This window comes from Cebidichthys violaceus, unplaced genomic scaffold (genome assembly GCF_023349555.1).
Source record: "Cebidichthys violaceus isolate CVI_PGR_0920_01 unplaced genomic scaffold, fCebVio1.0.p SCAF_21, whole genome shotgun sequence".
NCBI lineage: Eukaryota > Metazoa > Chordata > Actinopteri > Perciformes > Stichaeidae > Cebidichthys > Cebidichthys violaceus.
Genome location: NW_027176384.1, coordinates 7,559,253 through 7,579,440, shown reverse-complemented (window position 1 = coordinate 7,579,440; position 20,188 = coordinate 7,559,253). Strand labels below are relative to the sequence as shown.

The following is a 20,188-nucleotide window of genomic DNA, read 5'->3' as shown; positions in this document are numbered from 1 at the left end:
GAAAGAGCCTCTATGGAGAAATAAAACCTTTTTCTTTAGCTTTAGCTTGATCCCGTGTCTTTGTAATTTTGTCCAACCAAGTCTCGCTCGAGGAGAAGTCTCTTTCTGAAATCTTGCGACCTCATCCACACTGTCGAAATCTGCTAAATATTTATCCATGACATTGACACAACTTTGAGATTACACTAAGCTTTTTCCACCTTTTGTCTTCTGGCAACAAGTCACCTCTTGCAAGATTTCGGAACGAGACTTCTCCTTGAGCAAGACTTTGTGAGACGCAACAGACAAGATCAAGAGAAGGTAAAGAAAATGTCTCTGTAGCTTCCTTCCATAATGTCGTCAGACACTTATAATAACAATCTCAGGCAAAAACATCCCTTTTTAGTGGATGTACATGACGGTTCGGAGTTGCCCGGGACGATTACATTGCAGCTTTTTTCCAGCCTTGTTGTCATTAATAGTCACTTAAACACATAAACATGGAAAAGAGGGTCCAGGTTGAAAATGTAGACGTTACCCTCAAAGGCCTCTTAAACATAGAAATTCTCAAAGGCTTTTTGAAACCGCCTCGTTTTACATCAGTGTGGGCTCTTGAGGTGCTGGTCTAACATACAAACATTAGTGCCATGGGTGGTCCAAAAATCAGCAGGGTACCTTTTTTTTTTTTTTTTTTTTTTTAATATGATTCATATCTCCTCGAGTTCAGCACCTGTTGAGTTTGTATCTCTACTCACGCTACTTTCTTTGCTTTCTTGCAGCTTGATTGTTGCGGTTCTGTTTGACTTTGCTGTTCATTTAAAGGACCTTTGTGCTCATAGGTTCTTTTTGTGTTTTGTTTTTGGACAAAAACAAGATATGTTTATCCTTGCACAGTTAGCATCTGCATGATGAGGCGGTGATGATTCGTCATATCTGCGGAGAAGAAGTGGAACCTAAACAGCTCACCACTATCATGTTTATGCTGAACAGCTGGCAGTGACACACACACACACACACACCTCAGGGAAACATCTTTAATATCTCTCCCACAGTTCAGTTATATATATATAGAGAGAGAGAGAGAGAGAGAGAGAGAGAGGAGAGAGAGGAGAGAGAGAGAGAGAGAGAGAGAGAGAGAGGAGAGAGAGAGAGAGAGAGAGAGAGAGAGAGAGAGAGAGAGAGAGAGAGTGTTTTTTCGTCTTCTGTCCAATATTCTCAGACAAAAAGAACTGCTTCTGGGCTACCGTCTTTAAATCTAATTAAAGCTCTGTTTATTTTTCATTACCATTATTATACACTAAGCTCATTTATTTTGGCTCACCTGCTTTTATATTCTACTTTATGTTTAAGCATGATGTTGAGTCGAAGGAAGGTTTTACAGTTTTTGTAGAAGAATGGCTAGAATTAAGTGAAAGTGTAGTGATGACTCTTTTTTTTTTTTTTTTTTTTTTCTTTTTTTTTTTTTTTTTCTGGTTCCATCAGAAGACCTGCATAGTTAATATTTTTTGTCCCCTCTGATTCTCCCCCTCAGGTGCATGTAGGACTAAAAAGACGTGGCCGGTGAGCTTCCCTAAGGAGGAGCTGAAGAAACGCCTCACACCAATGCAGTACCATGTTACCCAGGAGAGAGGAACTGAGAGGTAGGTAGCAACCACCTGCTAAGCATAAGCACTTTTATATTAAGTTACATTTAACCTAAAAGTTGTATTAATTCAATGTTGCGTTACGTTCAATGTTGTCATTTTACGTCCAATGTTGTCATGTTACGTTCAATGTTGTCGTGTTACGTTCAATGTTGTCATGTTTCGTTCAATGTTGTCATTTTACGTCCAATGTTACAAGCAAATAACACACTTAAATGCCTTAAGTGACATGTTGATATTAGATTTCCACACAGTCAAAGACAAATATATAATATAGAAAATATTTGTTGTTGTTCCCTGACAGAACGATGTTGCAAACATAACAATTTGTCATTTGTTCATCATCTTTAGCCATTCAATTTTACAAACATTTTCCACAGTGCCTTCACTGGAGGGTTCACACATCATAAAGATGAGGGGACCTACACGTGTGTCGTCTGTGGGGCCCTGCTGTTCAGGTAAGATAACCCCTGTGTGTGTGTGTGTGTGTGTGTGTTTGTGTGTGTGTGTGTGTGTGTGTGTGTGTGTGTGTGTGTGTGTGTGTGTGTGTGTGTGTGTGTGTGTGTGTGTGTGTGTGTGTGTGTGTGTGGGTGGCCATCTTGAATTAAAAATCTGAATTTTGTTGTCAGACGTTGGGAGCCATAATAATCCACTGCAATATAAAAGCAATGTGAGAAAGATAATACTTTTTTTGTTTGTTTTTTGAACAATGAAATGAACGAACGTCTTATTGTAATTTGTTTGTCCTTTTATAGCTCGAACACTAAATTTGACTCTGGATCGGGTAAGTTGAACCTCTCTGAAACACGTTTTCCAGTTTTCTCTGCTGTCTTTACAGCATGGGGCTGGCATGGGGATTCGACATTGCCGAGCATGTCGAATCTCTTAAGCCTAAAATTATGTTGTGAATGTATATGAATACTGATATTTGCTAATCATTGACCTCAAATTATTGGTTTCTGACTCAATCAGTAGCAGCTCCATGAGCGGATCACAATTATGTGTGTTGGATCCTCTTCATTCATGTTCAGCCGTGTTTCTTGCTGCTCCAGTAGTTTCATATCAGGTGATCGAGTAATGGAGTATTTTGTGACGCTGTGCAATCGTTTATGCTCTAAACCTTCAGAGCTGTATGTTTGATCATGCCCTCAAACTCTTTACCAAATTTCATGGCAATCGTTCCAGTAGTTGTCCATCTTCCTAACACGATGCCGTCATGTGTTCAGGTTGGCCGTCCTTCTTTGACCTTGTGAAGGACGAGTCCGTCACCGTGACGGATGATTTCTCCCATGGGATACACAGAGTGGAGACCACCTGCAGCCAGGTACACTACAAACACCCAATTACACCCTGACACCTGGGACCTCACAGTCCAATCAAATGCACGGCGGCTTTCCCGCAGCGTTTCACAGACCGAAAAAAATAATAATAATAATTTGAAAAAAATAAATAGAATTAAAGCTGCAAGCAGTGATGTACGGGCCCTCGCACCTTACCGCGTCTCGGGAGTACTAGCGGGACCCCGGCCAACGCGGCTGCGAATGTCTTTGACCATCAGACAACGCGTCCCGGAGTTACAACATATTTTTCCCGCTGGACTCTGCGATGCTGGAAATTGTGTAGTGCAAATATTCCACCAGTTCCTTTATCCACTATGTGGCGCTAGAGAACACACACAAACATGCATTATGTTGCTCTACATCAAGTGCAGACCACATCATGTCAATGTCATGTAAATCGGATTTCCGTCTGTCACATAACGCTGACTTCCTGTTGCCAGTAGGTGGCGCTACGACTTTGAGTGGAAATTGGCTTGTAGACATCCTCAGGCAATGACTGTTATCAAGTACGGCAAGTTTGGAACAGATTTGAACAAGTCCAGTGGAGATGCATCAGCTTGCTGTTTCATGGGGAGTCACGTAAAATGGCCGCCACGCGACTACTACACCATTCAATCAAACGTAAAGCTTTTGATCAGTTTTAATCACAAAGGTCTTTAGATTGTACTGACCAAATATGAAGTGGATCTGAACAATTCCTTAGGAAGAGTTTGTTAAAGTATAGCGCCTAGAAATGGTCAAAAATGAAGGAAAAATTCACACAAAGAAAAATAGCCGACTTCCAGTACGGTTTAGAGCATAGTCTCAAGAGACTTATTTTTAAATCTATATGTGATACATGTGCCTACAATACATATTTATTATATATCTACAATGCTGCCTTGCTTAGCCACCCCAGGTTAGCGTAGCGTAGCTCCAAACACCAAAACGCTCAGTTGCAAATAAAACGCATTCTTAGCCATAAAATGTGCAACGCTTTTCCGACGCTGTCAGCCAGAAATACCGTTCGTACAAATCCTTTTCCTGTCTGGGTCAGGGCTGCTAGTTGTGGGGTTGGCCGACCCTTTCTTACGATGTCCAACTTTTCTTGAACTGTCCTTCTCTAGAAAAGCATTGTCAGTAACTTTGCCACCAAATCCGTTTCTCCTCCTCCTTCAGCCATCGAGTGTTAAAAAAACAAAGCTAGGTAAAAAAAAAAAAATATATACACCAAGCAAAACACTAAAAATGTCATAACTTCTTACATATCTTTCAATTTGAACTCTTACTACTACTACTAACTTCTGATAGCTAGCTTTCTGCTTCACAACAGTCAGGCTAGCCCACTGACCAATCACACCGCACGTTAATGATGACGTACTTGTAGGCCACCTAGAATACTCTGACACGTCAAAGAATACGCCCAACATGTCAAACTAAAGATCTGATTGGTTGAAGACTATGACAATCAACAATATCGTCTGCATATACTTTAATCTGCAACGGCTATCCAGCAGACCTCTGGCCTCTCTTCTTACTTAGAGACATAGAGGCTGAATCTGATTGGATAAAAGCTCTAATTAAAACAAGCAGCACTGGAAGCAGCGCTGCAGGCTGGAAGCAGAGCAAATGAGGAAGACAGTAGCTGTGCAATGAGAAAATAAGCTAATGGGAAAAATAATTATAATACATGTAGTGTATTTATGAAATGGATTGTACAGCAAATACAACTGAATGTGTCAAATTTCAAGTCAATCGGACATGTCGTGTGCCCGTCAAGCAGTAGGTGGCGTTAGTGAGCCATTTTGTCATACCAGGAGGATGGGACCCATAAAATCTCAAATTTTCACGCAGTCATGATAAGCCTGCCAAATTGGGGAGTTCTTGAGCATGATAAAGCCCTTAAAAATGTGATTTAAGGAGAGAAATAATAATAATAATTCTTTGGATTTCAATAGGGTCTTTGCCCGACTTCATCAGTGCTCGGGCCCAAATAAAAATCCTTATAATTTCAAAAGGGAAAATGGGAAAACTGTCTTGTGTGTCATTAGAGGCAGTTTTGAGAGGCTTACAGGGTATCATATTTGATAGTGTGTTGACTGACAGGTGTCACAGCCCATCAAACCCAGAGGGTGGCTGCTCCCCCCAAAGTCTGCCCTCCTGTGCCCAGTGCTATAATCCACTTTTATAAAATAGCTGAGCTTCCTGTCAGAAGACAATTCTTGCCCATTACAACACACATTTGACCCCATAGATTTCAACTGCCGAAACCTGAATCTGGCTCAGCTTTGGCCACAAAACATTGTCTTTGAGGAACGCTTTGTATCGGCCAATCAAACATATGCAAGTGCATATTCCTGATACTGTCGTACTCAAATACAAAACCTTGGTGACGAGTAGTTCTGGGTATCGTTTAAAAAAAAGATACCAGTACCCTTAAAATGATACCGATACTTCATTCAATACTTATTATGTGAATGGAAGCTGTGTGTGTGTTCCACTGGCTAATCGCCACCGCACTGCACAGCCCTCATGCAGCGAGACCCCTGCTGCTGTACTAAGAATTGTGCTATAGTGAAGCCATGACCCGCCCTACCCTGCCTCTGACTGGCTTGTACTTGCCTTCATCAGTTGGATTGGTGAGGTTTAGGTTCAAGGAGTGAGATTTGTTTAGGGTAAGGGTAAGAATATCTGCGGCAGAGTAGGGCGGGTCATGCCTTCGTTATAGTAGGATTCATTATATCGCATCCCGGCTGTGTGGGTTGTATCTTCTGTGGTAGGGGACTAATCACACGTCCCATTAAATCGAAGGCTTGCAGTGATTGGCTGTGTGCAAAACCATACAGATATTGATTTTTTTCTAGATGTGGTCACAAAAAGGAGTGATTGCAGCTCTTCTTTGACTGGTTTTATTTCTTAGAGTTCCAATACCCAGCCCTAGTGATAAGTGATGTCACAGCTCATAACGTTTTAAAGCCTACGTTTCATTGATTTTTTTTGTCACTATGTATGTATATAATATAAAAGCAAAGGCAATCAACTAACAGGATCACAAATGGACATGAGGTCCAGTTAGAGATAATTTCCTCATTAAAGGTCCAGAACATCACAGTAATGTCTAACTTGTTCTGTGATTTAGTCCCATATTATATTGAAGTAGCCAACAGTTGTATTAACATCTGTATGTAGTCAACAACTGACGGTCAGATCAAATAAAGAAAGTTCAATTTAATAATATCTCAACAATATTTATTGTCAGTTTTCAAATTGAACTGGATGAATTATAAATAATATATAATCTAATAATAAATAAATGTTCTTCTCTCGTTTTAAGTAAAATAAGGACTGGATTAAAGAACAGATTTCATAATAGAAAGCCTTTGAAAAATGTGGCTCTTTAATAAAGAAATTTGTGTGCAGGGACTCTATAACGGATCCCCGTATATGAAAAGGCGTGAAACTTACTGCTGGTGAAATTTCTCCTTTATTGTTTTCTTTCAGTCACCACCGTAAGAGCTTTGGCCTCATACGGGTCCATTAAACTATAATACTTTTAGCGGTATCGACGTACATCCGCGTAACAAGATCTGTAGCCATACCGTGAAGCTCACAATCCCACATTATACCAGTATGCGCTTCCTTTTAACCTTTTCAAAATAAAGGTACCTCAAAATAAAAGTCTGATTCATCCATTACAGAAAAAGTAGCACAAAACGTCTATACACTCTTCCAACAACACAGTATCATCTAGGCAACAAGACAAATACAAAAACAATCAACCCAAAACAACAAACCTTCCATGGGGTTATTTACAGACTCTATGTGTGGTTATTAAACCACTTGTTTCAGCTCTATTCTCTCTGTTAACGTCAATGTTGGTCAGTGAATTCATGTGTTAGGATTCTGATCATATTGGACTCTTAGACTGTTTATTATCTGTGACTTCATTTCAGATGTGAGTGGATACATTTACTAAAAAGAGTTGAGCTTTGTCTCGTAGTGACGCTTCACATTACTGCTTTTAATAATCGCCATGATCTCTGAACACATGAGACACACTGGTTTAAAACTGAACACATGAGACACACTGGTTTTAAACTGAACACATGAGACATACTGGTTTTAAACTGAACACATGAGACATACTGGTTTTAAACTGAACACATGAGACATACTGGTTTTAAACTGAACACATGAGACACACTGGTTTTGAACTGAACACATGAGACACACAGGTTTAAAACTGAACACATGAGACACACTGGTTTTAAACTGAACACATGAGACACACTGGTTTTGAACTGAACACATGAGACACACAGGTTTAAAACTGAACACATGAGACACACTGGTTTTAAACTGAACACATGAGACACACTGGTTTAAAACTGAACACATGAGACACACTGGTTTTAAACTGAACACATGAGACACACTGGTTTTAAACTGTCTGTTACACACGTGTGTGTTATTGGAAATTATGTGGAAACTTGTTGGAATACAAATATTTGATTGGCTGAGCAGCATCACGTGATGTGATTTACACCACATGTGATTGGTCGGTGTGTTTCCTGGGCCGCCGAAGTGCCGTAAAGTCTGGAAAAGTAGCAGCGCTCTGTCAAAATGTAATAATTCTCAATGATCTATCGGTTGTACTGTAGGTCCAGGCTCCAGATACAATGGCATCTGGGTCTGGATCCGGACCGCGGTCCGCCTATTAGTGACCCCTGCTGTAGAACATGTACAACTCAAATTCCAAAAAAGCTGCAAATCAATCTTTCCCGTTGTGTTTCAGTGCGGCGCTCACCTGGGACACCTGTTTGATGATGGACCAAGACCTACAGGAAGACGCTACTGCATCAACTCGGCCTCCTTGGCTTTCCAGCCCAAAGACGGGGCCTCCCCCGGCTCCACGGCCGAGGGCGGAGCTGCCGGCGACGGGAAGACGGAGCTCTGAAAGACACTCGTGAACCGCAGCAGACCAACAACTGTGCCTGTGTAGGGAGAGTTCTCATGAATAAAGTAGTTTTGGTTCTGTAAAGATAGAGGAGGCTATTGGTCAAGGAAGGAAGGTGCTCAGACCAGTGAGAATACGCTGATGTATAATCTATCACAAGGGAAAAGTGCACGCTACCAAAACAGTCACAGTCGAAGCTGCAAAACACACTGTATCGGCTGATTGCCTTAAAGGGAACTACTTTTTCCCCTTAATTCCCTTTGGTTTTCTACGTCTGGGTAGTAGCATTTGGTCTGCTAATTTAAACATGGATGAAATGCTGTGTAGTAATAGACAAACGCATATATAAAACGTAGAGCTTTTTACATTCTAACTAAAAATATTTTATTACAGTATATTTTTGAAGTGATATTTGATACTGAGAGGTTGCCTTAGCAAGTCCTGTGACAGATGGCATCTTATGGCCGACAAATAAAGTACTGTGGTCTTTAGGTCACTTTGTTCCTTTAGTTCTTTGCAGTAAGAAATTTATATTTTTTTCAGTTTGTGTTCACAGTTTGCATCTAAACAGTTACTGGATGAATAAAATATCTAGCAAACATTCTGACTTTCTTGTTCCATGCTTCCTTGTTCCTCTTTAGGAGCTGCCATTGTTTTGATCCAAATGTCGCCTCTCAGTTTTGCCTAAGCCACACCCATAACTGCCAGTAGCTCCTCGCAGGACGCTTATTGGTCCGTAGCAGTGTGGTTCTGACACAAAGGCATTACTTGAAACCTGACGAGATGGATTTTCGTGTGATCTTGTGATACCACGAGGGTCTACTACTACATCTATTAATCAGAATCCGCTTTATTGGCCATGTATGCGTGCGCATACATGGAATCCGGTTACACATTGCTTCCCATCATACATGCATACATAGAATATACAATAAACAAGAGAAATATAAAGCTTTGATGTGGGTAAAATCAAAGCCCTGTCCTGTGGAAAAAATATGTAACACAAGATGCAATCGAATAGTAGAAAGCAACATGCATTACTAGAATAATAGACACAAAATGATTCCATTTGATAATATTCTTTTACATCACCATGGCGACATATTATTAAGCTTGTTTTGTTTGCAGTCCTGTCATTCCATCGGAGTGTTTGGCGTCTAGAAGTCCGTCTACCTGATTCCGTGTGAATGCAATGCGGCAATCTGCTCCCTACACCGGCTACATCCGCACAGTAAACATCTGTGTGTTTACTGTGCCACTAACCGGGCCCTGTACGGTCCGTGTACGTTTTGATAGGAGACCGCTGCCAGGAGGAGAGCATGCGGTGTGGCTCAGATAGCCGTCCGTGTAGAAATCCCTGAATTCAGCCACTGCAAACCCCAGGGCCGGGGTCACAGCGGGCTGCTGGTCAGAGGCAGTTTTGGGTCCGACATAATGGCAGCAACAGAGTTTGCTGACCCAGCAGTCTGGACCACACCCCGGTGCTGGGGTTTACGTGAACTGCCAAGTGAAGGTGCATCTGTGCCGGAGCTGTTGCCCACTCTCCTTCTGCTCTCCTAGATCTGCTCTCCTGCTCTCCTAGATATCTCAAAAGATAGACGTCTTTGACGTGACATCAACACTGTAATGTCTTCACTTTTGGTTGACAGTGTTTTAAAATAGAATTCTGGTCAGATCCTACACATTGCACCTTTAAGGCTGACAGTGGATGTTTTAGAGTGTTTGATTGTCATTTTCCAGCTATTATTGGATTTCAGACTAGAAGCCTTCAGGTCACAAGGTGTCTCTCTAAACACTGGAAGTCCACAGAGGTTGGAGGTCTGGAGTGTGTGGGTGGCATGCAGGAGTGTGACATCAGCTCAGCGTGGGAAAACCTGGTGGCTAAGCCTGAGCTATGAGAGCGTTTATGTTCTGGACGCAATAAGGGATATTTAGAAGTGAGGTGTGTTTAGACTGCAGAGTGGCAGTATAAAGCTGGGAGAGTGGGGGGAGGGAGGGCCCAACGTTTTACAACGTGTCATCACCATCCTGAGGTCACACAAACAAGAGGAGGGTATCGGGAGGAAATGATCTATTTACAGATGAGACGAGTGAGGGAGGCTGCAGCATGATTCCTGCAGCTCCGATCTGACTTACACAAAATGCAGATGGAACACTGCTCATCATTGTGACAGAGTGAAAAAGACAATTTCCTGCATTGCACGTGAAAAGCATTGAAAACTAATTAGACTGTACACATGACCGTGACTCACCGGGCCACAGCCAATGCTCGGCATTGCCTCGCTGTTTTGTTACAAGCTGCACCACAATGAACAGCTGACTGCACCTGTGTAGGGAAATACCTGCACAGTAGTCTGTATAGACAATGTTGGAAGTTTGATTTATCATGCTCGCACCATCGATTATATCTATTTGTTTAAATATATCTGAAATCCACATATTGAGAACTAGTCTGAATACAGTGTGGTCTGAATGGGTTAACATACAGCCTGTTTGCCATAGTAAGGCTCAAAAAACACTACTGAAGAGGCGTAGCAGTTGTGTGACGAGACTATCATGGAAAAGGCAAGCGAAGAAAAAGAGTCACGTCTGGTTAGGGTTTTGGTACTTATTGGTTGTAATTCAGTGTAATTCTCAGGTTCACCAGTGAAGCATATGGAACTATACTGCAGACCAGCGTCTAAGCTAACATTCAGTAGCAGGCTGACAGCTGTTTGAATGGGTTAACACGCATGCAACCCGCGTCACCGGTGTCTGAAAGGTGTCGAGCCAGTGGGTCTGACCTGAGAACACAGACCAGCGGACCTGCAACACGCCCTGTCCTATTCACGCCTGCACATGATGAGCTTTAATCTCACAGCATGGTTTAGCATGGTTATTTCAGGCACATGGAAACATACCGGTGCCATGTAAAGCAGGATGGTGTTGGGGTACAGGTTGTAGATAGCGTCCTCCTCTGTGGAAGCAGAAACAGGAGACACAAAGGAGGGGTTTGTCTGTCAGAGGAAATTGTAGCACTGATGACAATTGGGGTGGGGGCAGAGTGGAAACATATTTAGGGAAGGAGAAGTGAGAGGCAAGTTATTCTTAAAGCCAAGGATGTTTGGAATACGTTACCTACTCATGTTACTCTTGATTAATTAAGAAGCTTTGAGGGGTGGAAATGGGAGCAGGGGGTGGGAATTAGGAGGTGCACTTAGCGGAAGAAGCAGCTCTGGGATCAATTATGAACCTCTGGGCTCTGGAGCGTCCTCTTTGTGCCCACGGTTGACTTCTGAGAATCTGGGACTGAATGACAGTTTGTCTTTACAAAGACAAGGCAATGCTCTAACACTGACCAGATCTACCGGGGCATCTGTCCTCAAATCCCTTTCCTCCAAACTTCCCTCTGGAGGAAAAGACTAGATCGAGCAGCCATCGGGAAGAGAGGAGATATCAGGCCACCCATGAGTTATTTATAGAAATGGAAGGACAGCAGCAAGTCCTCAGACCATTAGGCTCTGCTCTCAGTCATGAGGACTGTGGGAAAGTGAGGAAGTGTTATGATTCAAAGGGGAGTGAGAGAGGCGTATGCATTAGTGGGCAATATGTAACTTCACAGGTCCAGATTGTACAGATCATACAGATCCTTGGTCTTAAAGAAAGACCTTTGCATCCAAACGTAACAACTCATTTAATGATCATATAAGATAACTGCCAAATAAAAATTCACACTTCTTGTTCTTTGCAAAATTGCATTATATGTGGCTTCACCCATCTGAAATCTAATTTGTACCTTCCAAAGTAACTCTGAATTCCTTCAAAGACTGAAAAACAGTGTCTGTGCAAACACTAAGAGGGAATTTCATTCGAAAAAGACTAATTTTGAGACTGTTCTCACAAGAAGAACAACAGCATTGGTTGTTTCAGCAAGTACCCCATAACGACATACCTCAGCGGCCACTTTATGCACCTAACTAGTCCCAGGTTGGCCCTCCTTCTGCCCTCAGAACTGCCTTCATTCTTCATGGCCTACAATTCAACACGGCGCTGGAAACATTACTCAGAGATTTTGGTTCATCTTGACACGATAGCATTGCACGCGTTACTGGTGCTTTTTATTAGTACTTTTTAATGTTTTGAGCTCCTCCAACTACACACACACACACACACAAACATAGACACAAAGACACACACACACACACACACACACATGAAGCGCGAGCAGAGAGGCCGCTGTGGTGAAGTGAATCAGGTGAAGTGAAGGATGCATGAGTTGACGGCAACTACGCTCGTTTCTGTTACTGCAATAATAAAATCTTTCGGCCACAACCGCCGCCGTTTACACAAGCACAGCATTAAAGATCGGCCAAAAGCCTTTTTTTTTTAAACTTCTCTGTTGGCTGAGACAAAGCAGACAGACACAAGGACAGAGGACAGGAGGGCAGAGGATACGAGGAATGACAGATACTGACTTATGTCTGTGTTCTTCATTCTTCATAAACTTCACTCAAATGTTCAAATAAATGTTATTTATTTTATTAACATTTTATACTTGTTTCCAGTGAGATTTTATATAGTGACTTTGCAGTTGTAAACATAACTGTTGCTGCTCTAGAAACAATATTTAGCTATATCTAAATTATAAATAACTTCTAAATCTGTTCTGAATTCATTTTAGTCATGTGGAAAAGCAGAGCATTGATAAAAGTAGCTGCTAGTTGTACTAAAATCCGAATGATAACACTCCCTACCTGAAGGCCACAGTACTTCGACACACTTGGAAAGGAAGGGGTGAGCTGAGTGCTAGTTGGTTGCAACCTGACACAAACCACTAGATGCCACTAAATCTTACACACTGTCCCTTTAACCCAAACCACGATCTCTTCCTACACCTAGCTATAACTTTGTTTTGTTGCCTAAACCTAACTGAGCTTCCTGTGACGACGGAAGTTTATTCAATAAAGAGCATATGCATGTAACAAGCTGAAATTGACACTTGTAGCAGACTTTCGACGTACAATGCAGGATGAGGATACGTCGTGGAAGTGGCCATTAGAAGATGGGTACAATGTGGTCATAAAGGGATGAACCTGTAAACCCTCGAAAATCCCAGTAGATCAGCAGTTTCTGAGCCCGTCTGGCACCAACAACCATGCAACGTTCAAAGTCACTTAAATCACCTTTCTTACCCATTCTGATGCTTGGTCTGATTGGCTGATTAAACATTTTGCATTAACAAGCGGACTAAGCGGTGTACCTGATAAAGTGGCCGATGAGTATGTTTACATTCCTGTAACAGGGCCCTCTAGCAGCTGTTGTACGTATGACAGGGGTAAAGGAGGACGTCAGGTGACTCACAGAGGACGAGGAGGTCCTGGTAGATGGATGTGTCAACAAGACATCAGGCTTTAACAAGGGAGACTGCTGTTTGTTTGCTGTTTCCAACCGACTGTCATCACTTTTTCATGACCGTTCCTTAAACTCCACCAAAGCTGCCCTAACCTTAAAACCAAACCATTATAAGAAGTACACCAAACCTTCACCGTAGAGTTGTCACATTGTGAAGCAGACACTATATCATATCATGTTACATGTCTACTGTGCTATAGGGAGAAGACATGTTTTTTTCACACTTCACAACCACAGACTGTATATAAGAAGTGGACGTAGTCATCGTGACGTCACCCATTGGTTTGTGGACTGATGTCATGAAGCCTCGAGTTCAGCGATTTCGCCGTCGCCATCTTGGATTACTGCCTTCGCCATGTTTTTTTTATTGCAACCGATAAAAACAGAAGTGACCATATTTGGAATACGGAGGAGTGACGTAGAGACGCCATATATGGCTCTGGTAGCGGCAGCTACCTGTCAATCACAGTAGCCCCGCCCTAAAGCATACCCTGCTTTATGGTCTGTTTGACTCTAAATGGACCATAATTTACTAAATAAGATAAGATGAGATAATCCTTTATTAGTCCCGCAGTGGGGAAATTTACAGGATCACAGCAGCAAAGTGGACAGTGCAAACAAGGTACATTGTAAAAAACAAGAGCAGTAAGTATTATAAATAAGTAATAAACAGTAAAGAATATCAACTAAGTAAAAAGTACAAAAATCCACAATTACTAAATATAAATAAAAATAAAAGTATTATATATACAGACAGTATTTTTTTTTTTTTTTATTGCACAGTGTATTTATATTGCACAGATTGTTAGTGTTGTGTGGTCTACTGGGAGCACAGCTAGTTGTGCAGCCTGACAGCAGCAGCAAGAAAGGACCTGCGGTACCTCTCCTTCACACCGGGGGTGTTGAAGGAGCTGCACAGAGCTGCCAGGGTGTCCCGCATGGGGTGGGAGGTGTTGTCCATCAGGGATGATAGCTTAGCCATCATCCTTCTGTCTCCCACCACCTCCACTGTATCCAGTGGACACCCCAGCACACTGCTGGCCTTCTTGATGAGTTTGTTTAGTCTGTTCCTGTCAGCTGTCGAGATGCTGCCGCCCCAGCAGACCACTCCATAAAAGATAGCTGATGCCACCACATAAACATCATGCAGTATTGAAGAAGACTTGAAACAAGAGATTGAGTCCATAAACTCATGTTTACAATGTTTACTGAGGTAATAAATCAAGAGAGAAGTAGAGTCATTTTCTCATAGACTTCTATACAACCACAGGAGTCGCCCCCTGATGGACACTAGAGAGAATGCAAGTTTTAAGACACTTCCTCATTGACTTCACTCAGCAGAACAGGAGGTTGCCACCTGTGGCACCACAGCATGCTTCACATAATTAGCCACACACTGCAGTGACCCTCTAGAAAATGTTACCATGCACTTGCCATGTTCCACCTGCTCCAGCATTTTGCTCTGGTGGAAAATCCTTCATAGTTGTGAAAAAACATATAGAAAATGTCTCCTACTTCACTAGAGTGAAGTCTACTATTAGTGTATGTTTACTGGAAGTTTCCACATCACCAGGTGTAAGTTGCAAACTGGACAACGTCTCACTCCAAACTTGGGATGATGTCACAAAATTAAACTTAAAGATTTAAGAAGACACTACTGTTATTGCTTCCTCAATACTGCTGCTTCTGCTGTTTTTATGACCACTGTGTGTTACTACAGCTTTCTCTCCCTCCCCAATCTTTCCTAGCACTACTAACAGAAGAAGAAGAAAAAAACACACTGATAACACAGGCTGTTCTCCCTCCGACTCTGAGCAGCGCATTGATAACGTCAGTCTGGATCAGCGAGTGTTAGTGTTGTTTGGGTAGCGACCTTATTGACTCTGAGAAGTCTGCTCTCGCATTCCTCACATTCACCACAGCCATCCTTATCCCCCCCCCCAAGTCCCACCATCCACAGAGCTATGGAAACCAGTCTGCCGCAACCTTTCACCAAGTAACTGGCTCAAGATTTACTTTATAAACAGAGTCAGAGTCTTATCGACTCAATGGCGGGTAGAAAAGCTTGGCTCAGTTACTCTGCTTCATAGTATGAAGCCTAGCCCGTCTGTGCTTGATACATTGTTAAAAGGACTGGTTGTTGAGTACAACAGAGAAATTAAATGTTTGGATGTCAGCAGCTTATCTGGTAGGTGCCTTAGTAAAATGTTATCAAGACTTAAGGTCTGAGAATAAGTACTTTTTTTGCCAGTCCAATGCAGTCAGTGGAGGAGAGGAAGGAGGCAGGTTTTAAACTTCTCTCTCAAGCTCTCTGTTTCTGTCACTGTCCACGTGAACAACCAAGTGCACCACTATGTTATTTTGCTGTGCTTTCCAGGAGAGACTGTCTGTGAATGTCCGCTATTATGCCCATATTTAAATGATACTGCATCTACTCTTCTCAATGGTGGCCGGCTTTTCACTCCACCCTCCTGGGGGGGCCATTCGGCACAACTGTTTCTACGTCTTTTCTTTTTAGTGTACAATTCATGGAGATTGATCAACATTGACTTCTGGTTTCACACGGGACACAAACGGTGGTCTCCTGGGTGAAAGTCCTGTGTTTGTTTGACTCGTCTATCCTCCCTGCGTACAAGGACTATGGTTTGAAATGTATTTGTGATACGAAAAAAACCAAATGTAATCTGGGTGAAAATACGTTTTCCTAAAAACATAATTGACATTGCAGTTTGGTTGTATGGGAACTTCATTTTTTGGAGGCAAGGCTGCTTTGACTGAGGACCGCTTGGTGCTAAAATACTTTGTGAATGACTCTGAGACCAAACAGTTTGGAATCCTGAAGGTAGGACTGACACACTAAGTTTTTCTTCCTAAGATGTTTGTTGACTACGACCACTGGTATTTAAAAAGCTGTGGTTGTTTGGTTAAAAAGTCTGCAATGAGTGTGAATGACAGGATTTCAGTGCAGATGTATATTTATTTTTATTTATTCATATTTCATCAGAAGAACAAACTGTTTTCTAAAGCTCTGAAAGATGTCGTAAATTTGTAAAGTAATTTGTGTTACATGGTGAACGATGTTTGGCATAAGGAAAATAACAAATTCGTCATTTTGCCCTGGACAAATAAACTGTTTTTGGGGTCTGGTTGAGTGGAGGTGTACTTTTCTCTGTCAGGCGGACAGGGCAGGTTTGACGGTTTTGGGCTGGTCAGGAATGTGCAAAGCCTTCAGGCTCTTGTGGACAATTCAACGGTAGAGGGACAGCCTCCGTGTGCCGCTCAGTGAGCGAGGCTTGGTGGAGGAACGAGCAGGCTTCTTTGGAGGCTAAACTGAGCCTTTATCTGACACTTAGAATGTGGGTTTATGATAAACTGTGAGAGCACTTGTGTGCGAGCGTGAGAGGAACATCTCAGCCTTTCTGGAAATATTTCCTCTTGTAAAAACAAACCTTCGAGGAAACACTCAGGAGCCTGTGGTTTACTGCATGCTGCCACTGTGGACCTTGGCAAAATAACACCAGTGATTTTGTACACCCCATACCTCAATTAATTTACTGGCTTTATGTCTTTGGCAAAGAGTTACACAGGAAATAGATGGAATTGCTGTTGCTAAATGATTGGAAGAAGTTCCTCACAACCACTGTAAGGAAACAAACTGGCTTCCTCTTGCCAATTGAGGTCTTTATATATCGAAAAACCAAAACCTGTTGGAAATCTTTGGGCACTGCAACATTTGCACAACATTTTGGTCAGTCCTTATTTCTCCAATGCGCTATTGAAGAAATAATTAATACTAAAAGTGCACTCAGTAGTGGGCAGATCTCTGGAATGGTCTATATTGTTCTATAATGTTGAATGAATACAAACTACAACTTAAGCAGTTGCTGATCGCTTGCAGTCCCTACCGACTGGTTTAAGAGTTGTGAATGAACAGTAAATAAAATATGTTGTCAATAGAACATGTTTTAAAAAAATGTCAATCACTGCAACCACGAGAAGTCCTTGAGGATACAGTCATCAATGAGCACAACAAACATTAGCATGATGGATCCAGCAGAATGCGAGTTTGCCGTGGACAGACACAAAGCTCACACACAACCAAATACATGATCTCCTGGCCATTATAATGAATAGAAAATATTGCTATCTAGTCCCTAGAATGGGCCAAGCTCAAAAACACTGGATCCTACATCTCTTATAATGCAACATGATTATTGTCAGTATGCTCCCGATGAAGTCGCTAGGATTGCTGTGTAGCCGGCTGGACTTTAAAAGCAGGAGGCCCGAAACAGAGATTAGGACAGAGACAAGTTGCAGACCAACCAGGTGTTTATTTCACCCACAATGAACACAAATGTAACATATGGTGAACCACGGGCAGCATGTGGTCCTGGCGGCCTTATATAGGCCTGCCACCGACAAAGACCTCAACCCCCCCACCGCAGTAGAGGGAACTCTGACCCTCACCGGAGAACAAAATGACCCAAACACAACAAATGCATTAAAATACATCTCTCCTATCCTATTGTCAATCATCTGCATGAGCTCAATATAAGTTACACATTACAATAAAGTCATAGAAAGCCTGAATAGGAGTTTCAAGTATGCTAACACCCCTACACTAATTACCACATGGTATCTCCTGGAGCCTTCAAATTTGTGCTCATTGTCAAACAGCAGTGAACTTCTGCTACCTTAAATGTCAATACCTGAGGGCAACACCATGATTTCAATCAGGAGAGACTTCATTAGAATTTAACAATAATTTATAACACATGCATAAAAATTGAACAGTGCAAAGTCTTTGGCGATTGGACTCCATCCTGAAGTAGGGTAATAGAGGGGTAGTGATGCTGAAGTCAGATAAGGCAGAATCCCCCAGAGTCCAGACACTGGTGGTGATGATGATGATGACGATGAGGAGTGTGACTGTGATGCTGACTGGAGGTGACTGGGTGGAGGAGGGTCGCATCCGATTAGAGCTGCAATGACAACTGACAGCAGCAGAGAGGAGAACACTTTTTAAAGTTTGACAGCAACGATGTGATTGGCTTAAGGAAACCATGCAGAATCTGGTTGGTTACTTTAAAGTGAATGCCCCCAATCAGCTGATAAAGGCAATCACAGGGAGAGAGAGTTATGATTTAAAAGGAGTGTAAAGAGAGTCTTCCTGACTGAATTTCTGCTAAGGCTTCATGTACTTGTAGAGGAAAGACTGTCCAAAGGTGTGGGTCTGTGTCTCTATTTGTACGAATCGTTGTGTCAACACTAAAGAGATACTTCTCAACCTGCCACTCAGAACAGGTACAAACACTTTTGCCTTTGGCAGTCGTTGGTTGGACACAGTTTGTATGAACACGTTAGTTTCAAGCATAGCCTGCCTTTAAACACCTGCATCCTACTCCCCATTTTTGCTGTCTCCAACCCTAAACTAAACATCATCTGGATTATTCACTCAGACATTATACAACTGTCTCTAAGAACCCTGTAAGAATCAATGAATTGACTTTGACAGGGAGACATTAGTGGAATGTCCCTTTAAAATGTCCTGTTTTTATTGGGACAAATAAAACCAAAACTATTTACATGGAAAGATACCACTATATACATATGTTTTTTTAATGTGATTGAACCAAAAACCGTGGATCTCTTTCAGAACATATTGACTGTAAATGTAACAAATCCAGTCAGAGAGATGCTCACCCTCATCCTTCTTTCATACTCTAATCTATTTATTTCTGGATCAAATGGATAGACCCTTCAGTGCTAAAATCTTATCTTGTTATAATGCTTCAAAGCATCTTAGGGAAGAAGTCAGGGTGGATGGTTAGGCACAACTATGGCCACTAACTTTACCTAAGTACATTTACCTGACTTAACAAACCCTGACCAGAAAACTCTCACATCATTGTAGAAGGCAATGGCGACTGCCCAGTTTTGAGGTTAAAGGACTTTGTTACATTTCTGGGTCGAAACCATGTGACTTTTTCATATTTTATCACTATCATGTATGAGTTATGTGTGACATATATAGTGTGTTGTGTGCAGCATTAAAAAGAAGAACTACATCCTCTCTGTGTGCAGCGGTATGTTTATAATAAGGCTTGAGGTTAGAGCTGATGGTTACGGTTAAGGTTAGAGGAATGAATGTGGTTAGTAAGTGTTCTCAAGAGTATAGTATATATACACATATCTGTGTGTGTGTGTGTGTGTGTGTGTGTGTGCGTGTGTGTGTGTGTGTGTGTGTGTGTGTGTGTGTGTGTTTGTGTGCAAGAATGGAGGAGAAGTTGATACCAATGACCTGAACACTCTTAATGTGGATTAGTGAAAATTTAAACATCCGCTGGTTGAGACACGCCTGGAGCGTGTGAAGAGAAAGACACCTAGCCTGCTGGCTTTGAAGTGGAATTTCTTCCGACCAACTCTACCAGCAGCTCCTGCTGTCACTTCTGTGTGTCTGCCCCATAGAGTATGCAACAGCTTCTTCCTGCTTCAGGCCTCCTAAAGAGCAAAATATTGAAAAAAAGGGTCGGACGCATGAATCAGTTTGGGGTTTTCAAAGTTTCCTTGAGAGCTTTCTGGATGTAGACTTTTAATGAAACAAATCAGAGAGGAGAAAGATAATAGCAGCTTGTTCTGAAGTGTGATAAATGTTGTTGCTGGTGCATGAAAGAAAGAAGTCTGGAGAGTTGTTTGGTTTGACACATCTAGCTTGTACAAGCCAGTCACTTAAAAGACTACATATACAAATAAAGTCTGTAATGTCTCTGTGGGTCTATTATATAAACGTTTATTTCCTGCAGCTTCACTGATTCTTTTTGTCCACGCAGTCATTACTTTTCAAGGTGGGTGGGCTGGAGTGCATGCTGCAAACACCCTGGATGGGTCTCCAGCCCACT

At 42.0% G+C, this 20,188-nt stretch overlaps 1 protein-coding gene across 2 annotated transcripts in view; it reads left to right on the top strand.

Moving 5' to 3' along the window:
- Positions 1-8,499, top strand: part of msrb3 (methionine sulfoxide reductase B3) — a 16,882-nt gene extending 8,383 nt beyond the window's left edge. For both annotated transcript variants that reach the window (XM_068717129.1, XM_068717130.1), the window contains exons 3-7: positions 1,511-1,619; positions 2,003-2,080; positions 2,378-2,406; positions 2,849-2,946; positions 7,737-8,499. In XM_068717129.1, coding sequence (XP_068573230.1) covers positions 1,511-1,619; positions 2,003-2,080; positions 2,378-2,406; positions 2,849-2,946; positions 7,737-7,898 — 476 coding nt within the window. In that variant the 3' untranslated portion in view covers positions 7,899-8,499. The remainder of the gene's footprint in view (positions 1-1,510; positions 1,620-2,002; positions 2,081-2,377; positions 2,407-2,848; positions 2,947-7,736) is intronic.
- The last annotated feature ends 11,689 nt before the right edge of the window (positions 8,500-20,188 follow it).